General features: G+C 42.1%; 1 protein-coding gene across 1 annotated transcript; it reads left to right on the forward strand.

Annotated features, from left to right (window-relative positions):
• The first annotated feature begins 2,691 nt into the window (after positions 1 to 2,691).
• LOC110293283 (olfactory receptor 2A12-like) lies at positions 2,692 to 3,678 on the forward strand. The gene has a single exon (XM_021161167.2). The coding sequence runs from the start codon at positions 2,725 to 2,727 to the stop codon at positions 3,676 to 3,678; it is 954 nt and encodes a 317-aa protein (XP_021016826.1). The 5' UTR covers positions 2,692 to 2,724.
• The last annotated feature ends 2,542 nt before the right edge of the window (positions 3,679 to 6,220 follow it).

Here is a 6,220-nt window from a genome sequence, read left to right on the forward strand (position 1 = left end):
TTCCCATTGTTTCAATCTGCCTTTCAATGCATCCACCATATCCTCCCACACCCATACACTAGGGAAATCTCCCCAGGAGAGCAGGTCTGTGGCTAGTCATCCACCTCTGTCCTAGGAGCTCTGGTCTGTGCTCAACTAGATGGACACTGTGAAGACTTTGCCTTCACCTCCCACTTGAGAGCCCATTTGCCAGAGCAGAGAAGGTAGTGACTGAGAGCCAGGCTCTGAGGCCAGATAATCCAAACTCTAACTTCTCCCATGGCAACCTTTTAATTTGAAACAAACTGTCCTCTCTGGACCTTAGGTTTCTACATATAGCACATGAGTCAAATAATTCTTCCAGTGAATTGATGTTATGTTAGAATAAAGCTAGTAGAACAATGGCTGGCATATACAAATTACAAAAAATAAATATTAGTTGTCTTATTATTACAAAAGTAGGGGAACACACATGGTGCTGTAATCTACCACAGATAGTTTGTTCTTACTTGTCTGGGAATTCAGTTACTAGGAAAGGAAGGAAGACCCCTCTAGGAGTCTTCAGATTTTATCTGACTAATGAATGAGAACTACAGGATTTATCCTACCTGAGTTGGGTCTTGGAGGTGCCAGCACAGCAGGCAAGGCTTCCTGGCCAAGCTGAGTCCTGCTGTGTGGGCATCACTGAGCAAGTGTTGGTCCTTAGTCCATAGTGAAATGCTACTTGATTGCCTTGTAGTTTGAGAGAAGCAGAGGTGTCCATGGTATCAGGAGCTTTTGCATAGAGACTTGAGAGTGTAGAGAGAGGGATGGAGGAGACAGTTGTGTGTTGTGGTTGAAGTCTTCAGTGAGTAGAGCATGGGGGTTTATTATTGTCATTCTGGTAGGTGAGTGGTGTAGGAAGCCTCATGGATGACAGGAGCCTATGTGGCTGTTTACACTGTGGTCTCAAGCTTCTCAGTGCTCATTGAGATAGCCACATTGCAGAAATATCCTTTACATTAATGAATTTATTATTTATTTATTTCATTTACTGTTGGACAGTATGTTTTCTTGTAAGGTTCCTCTACATATAATTCCCTGTAAGAATCTTTGGAGTAATTATTTTTTGATACTATCTGATTTATTGCTTTTTTTCTTCTGGGGAAACTACTTCATTGTGCCCTATTAAGGGAATCTTTGCTTACCCACTAAGGATAGAAATACCCCTTTGCTTTTGTTTCTGCAATTGGTTGTTTTATTACCATAGTTTAAACGAGTGCCAGACCTGGAATTGATTCCTGTTTGTTCAGAGGGATGAGGGTGTGAGGCATATAGGAGAGTTACTTAGATACAAATCCATGAATGAATACACACACAATCGACCAGCATCATTGGGAGACACTATGGTGGCTCCTGGCTACTGTAGAATGCCTTGTTTCAAAAACCATTTGACTGTGTGCGGGTCTATGTCTGAATTTTTACTGTTCTGTATTTTTTTTGTTAATTCTATGTTTTGAAAATGGTGTGTGTGTGGGCATGTGTGTGTGTGTGTGTGCGTGCGCGCGCACGTACACAGGCATGTGTGTGTCCTTAAGTGCTCTTAAGTGCTTCCCCAGCACATGAGGGAATCCAACTTCTTCTATCTCATGGCTTCACAGATTGCAATAGGGCCATTGGGCTTGGACTCAGGCCAACTTTCATGATGAGCCATGTTCTTGTCCCTCATTGATTTATTTTTAGTGTTAGAAATTAGCTATTTATAGTGCCTCATGTAATTCAACTTAAATACAAACCCATTATGTGGCTACACAATAACTGCTGATTGTCTTTCCTCTACCTTGTCATGTGCTGGGATGACAGATGTGTCCCCCCACCTTATAGAGCCTGTGTAATCTGAACAGAGATTCAGACTCTAATGAACAGGCTGTTGCATAAAGAATGTGCATCATGTTAGAACACTCCACCTGACAGTTTACATGAAGTGACCACCATTTGGAGAAAACATTGCCTAATGTGTGGTCAGGGCTGGACTGTAGATACAGCTTACTAAGAGCTGTAGGCAGTGCAGGCTGGAAGTGCCATGAGTACAGTTGCCGTGGGGGCAGAGGGGGAACATTGTGTCACTTGTCATGCTAGGTGTTGGTCCAGTGAGACCATGGAAATAAACACTGCCAGTCCTGGCATGTCCACTACCTTTCAAGACCAGGAAGGGAGGACTCAAATTCATGGGAAAAGAAATGATAGCAGCTTCACTTGGTGCAGCTCAGGTCCACTCATTGACCTTTGTGATGTAGGCTCAGGTTGCCTCTCAGCTGGTCAGGAGTAAAGGATTCCTTGGTATGAGAAGAGGAAAGTTACACACAGGACACAGGCTCTACAAGGTTGAAGGCCACTTCAGGTCTAGGAATTTTTGAAAGACCTACTTCTGAATGGGTGAGAGTGAAACTAGTCAATGTACACAATAGGGTGGACTGAGTGTATAAGACAGCACAGGCCATATGATGGGTAATGTGGTGTTTCCAGAGTTAAGTGAGATGGTTTAAATAGTCATGATACAGTCAAGATATGAGTACCATCAGCCTCATTTTACAGATGAAAAGACTAAGGGGGTTAAGCAACTTGAGAAGAGTGTACAGAAACTGAGCACCTTGCTCAGAATAGCCAACCCAGCACTCCAGCATCTGTAGATTCCATCTTTCAGGGCTATTATATATCAGGTGTTACATAGATAGCTGGGATTCTCTCACAGATCTTTTGTTTTGGATGATTCCAGGGCAGAACCAAAGTTGGGTTTCTGAGTTCATCCTGCTTGGCTTCTCCAGTGACCCCACGACCAACAGCATCCTCTTCATTGTCTTCCTTCTCATCTACCTGAGCTCAGTCCTGGGCAACGGGCTCATCATCATGCTGGTCTGCCTGGACACACAGCTGCACACTCCCATGTACTTCTTCCTCTCTACCCTCTCCCTGTTGGATATGACCTTTGTCAGCACTACCATGCCCCAGATGTTGGTGCATCTTCTTACTCGCTCTCAGACCATCTCCTTTGCTGGCTGCTGCCTGCAGATGTTTGTGTTTGGGGCCCTGGGTATAACTGAGTGCACCTTCTTTGTTGTGATGGCTTATGACCGGTATGTAGCCATTTGCTATCCACTGCGCTATACTGTCATCCTCAACTGGGACTTGTGCATACGGTTGGCAGCAGGGTCTTGGATTTGTGGTTTCTTTTCCTCTTTATTGCACACTTTCTTCACCATGAGCCTGCCATATTGTGGGCCCAACAGGGTCAACCACTACTTGTGTGAAGGTCCTTCAGTGCGTAGCCTGGCTTGCATGGATACTCACCTCATTGAAATGGTGGATTTGGTCTTGAGTGTCTTTTTGGTTGTTACTCCAATTTCCCTCATTGTGGCCTCCTACATTCGTATTGCCATGGCAATTCTCAAGATCAAGTCCACAGAGGGCCGCTGCAAGGCTTTCTCTACATGTGCCTCCCACCTGACTGTGGTCACATTCTTCTATGCTCCAGCCAGTTACATCTACATGAGGCCAAACTCCAGCTACTCCCCTGAGAGAGATAAGCAGATCTCACTCTTTTACAGTGCTTTTACACCATTGCTCAACCCTGTGGTCTACTGTCTGAGGAACAAAGACATCAAGAGGGCATTTCTCAAGGTGATGGGTTATGGCAGGTGTGCCAGTGGACCAGGACGGTGATCCTTTGATAAACTTTGGATAAAATGTTCTTTGCTTAATACTGAAACAGTGCATTTGTTTTATGTGAGCAAAATTGTGCATTTTATACAACATACAACTTAATAATTTAGGACAACATTCCTGAAAGAGTGCATGCTGTATTGATCTGTGACTATACCACAGTTAAACAGAAAACATAAATATTACTGATTCTGCATGCAAGGACTCCCTTGGGGCTCACTTTCATTAGTGGTAGATTATAAGTCTCCTGTGTAGTCAGGCTGAGATCCATCCATCATTAACAGAAGGGAAGGAATAGTGGATAAAACCTTTAAACCTAAGCTTCTCAGTAGTGATCACCATGTCTTTGCATGCATTGTTCTGGCAAGGAGCATCATGGGCCAACCTGACAACAAGATGTTGGGATTTACTTTACTTCCACAGAGAAGCAATGAAAGTCATGTGACACTGGACTGGTGTGTACTCTTCCTGTACAGACAAGTGAAAAATTAGCAGAAGTTTTGCAACCTGCCGTATTTTCCAACTGGCAACTGCATACATGTAAGCCAGCCAGAAACATGTCATTAGTGATGTAATAGACAGAGCAGAGGTTGATGTGCTGTAGGCTAAGTAATGCAGCACAGGTTCTCATTATTAAAATTAAAGCAATGGTGTGTGGAACAGAAGGGGTGCAGACAAGAGACCAAACTTCCTGCCTAAATTTAATGTAGTCTATTGTTAAACATGAAGTCTGCATTGTACGATCATATGGAAGTTAAGGAAGCTAGATTTCATGGCAGAAATCCCAATTATTGCTGCAGGTGACATGCAGCATCTGAGGACACATCTCTCCTGTGACTGCTGATCCTCGTCCTTTTCTACATGGAGGTGGTGGATACCATTTGCTTATCAGCTCCAGAGTAGCTCTTGTCTGACCAATCCGCTAATTCTTCTGTTATATAGGCATGAACTATTCTTTCCCTAATGATGTCCTGTTTATAATATGTTTGCAATCATGTTTGGGGTGACAGTGAAGACAATCCATTCATAGTTAAGATTTATTATTTATTTGTGGGTTTATGTTATTAGAAGGTCTAACCCTTCCCATACTGGCTTCAAATTTTCAATGTCCCTAAAAATAATCTTGAATCTCTTGTGTCCACCTCCCATTACTGTGATTTTGGGCTTATGACACAAGACCTGGTGATATTTTGGTTTCTGGATGATGTCCTTCATATCACAGAGTCTCACTTTGTTTACATCTAGCTCAGCCACTTTATCTCTGTGTCATGAAATATATTCCAGAAGGTATTTCCTGATGAAAATTCATGAAAAATTCTATTATGTTTTTAAAGTTTCATTTGCATTTTGATTCATTTTGTGCACAGTATGTGGCCAGGGTCCAATTTAATCCTTTTGTGTATGATATCCATTGTCTCATCATTTCCTTTTAACAACAGTCCTTGTCTCATTGGATGATATTTACATCCCTGACTATTATTGGTTGACAATACAGATTAGTGCTTATAGAGATATGACTAAGATAATGCTATTCTGTTTTGACTTCATTTGTTTACAGAGTTATCTACTCTCTAGCTCCCTCCCTACAATCACCACATCAGCCTTGCCAACAGATCTGAGAGTTTCATGTCATTGACTATAGTCCAGATGTGTTGACCAAAATAATTGTCACGATGTGTTTAAAATGCCTATGATTCTCTTCAGGGACAAGCAATTCAAGCTTCCTCTGACCATCTTCTAACTCTGATCTAGATCAGTGGTTTTTGATTTCAAAATTAGTATCCCTATATTTAGACACCAAGAGGTTCTTCAGTGGCTCAAGTCTATTCTTGGTCTGATTATCAATAAAAAGGCCTTACAACTCTTAATTGTTTAATCAACATGGTTGTCAACAACTCTCTTGTGTGTGTCATTACATGGTCTGGAGTGTCAGGAACAGTCTATTAAATTCCATGTGAACCTGTTGCTAATGTCATTCTTGTTTGGTTGCTATGGCTTTGAGATTGGAAATCAGGGATACTCCAATCTTCTTTTTTCAAGATTGTTTTTGTCTCTTCTGGAGTGCTTGCAATTTCCGTTGAAATTTAGGATCCATTGGTAATTTTAAAAAAAACTGGGAGCTAGGACAATGCTAGAGGTACAAAGAATTTGTAGGAAAAGTTAGGATGTCTTAACCATAGGAACTGTAGCAGTGAAGGAACCAGAAGGCATTATATGACCACATGTCATCAGTGCCCATGATGAGCTAGGTGTTAGTTATCATACAAAGTCCCAAAGGTGGTACATAGAGGTATACACCAGAGAATGCCAGTGTCCAGACACAGTTAAAACTAACAGTCCATATAAACACAGGAAGATTGATTGAGAAAATAGGCCAAGTTGCTTACTTTTGTTATATCCCCACCATAATCTGAACTGATGCTCTCTATGGGCGTTCCTGTATGGTGGACTGAGGAGAGACATAAACTCATGCTGGTTACAGACCATTCCGTATACTGGGCCCACAGTACCTGGAAATGGATAGCTTGAGCACTGTGTTGTG

The sequence above is a fragment of the Mus caroli genome, unplaced genomic scaffold, assembly GCF_978045245.1.
Source record: "Mus caroli unplaced genomic scaffold, Mus_caroli_1 scaffold_6, whole genome shotgun sequence".
NCBI classification, from domain to species: Eukaryota; Metazoa; Chordata; class Mammalia; order Rodentia; family Muridae; genus Mus; species Mus caroli.

What these genes read in the sequence shown, in the direction of transcription:
- LOC110293283 (XM_021161167.2), top strand. Translation starts at nt 2,725, where the DNA reads ATGATTCCAGGGCAGAACCAAAGTTGGGTTTCTGAGTTCATCCTGCTT.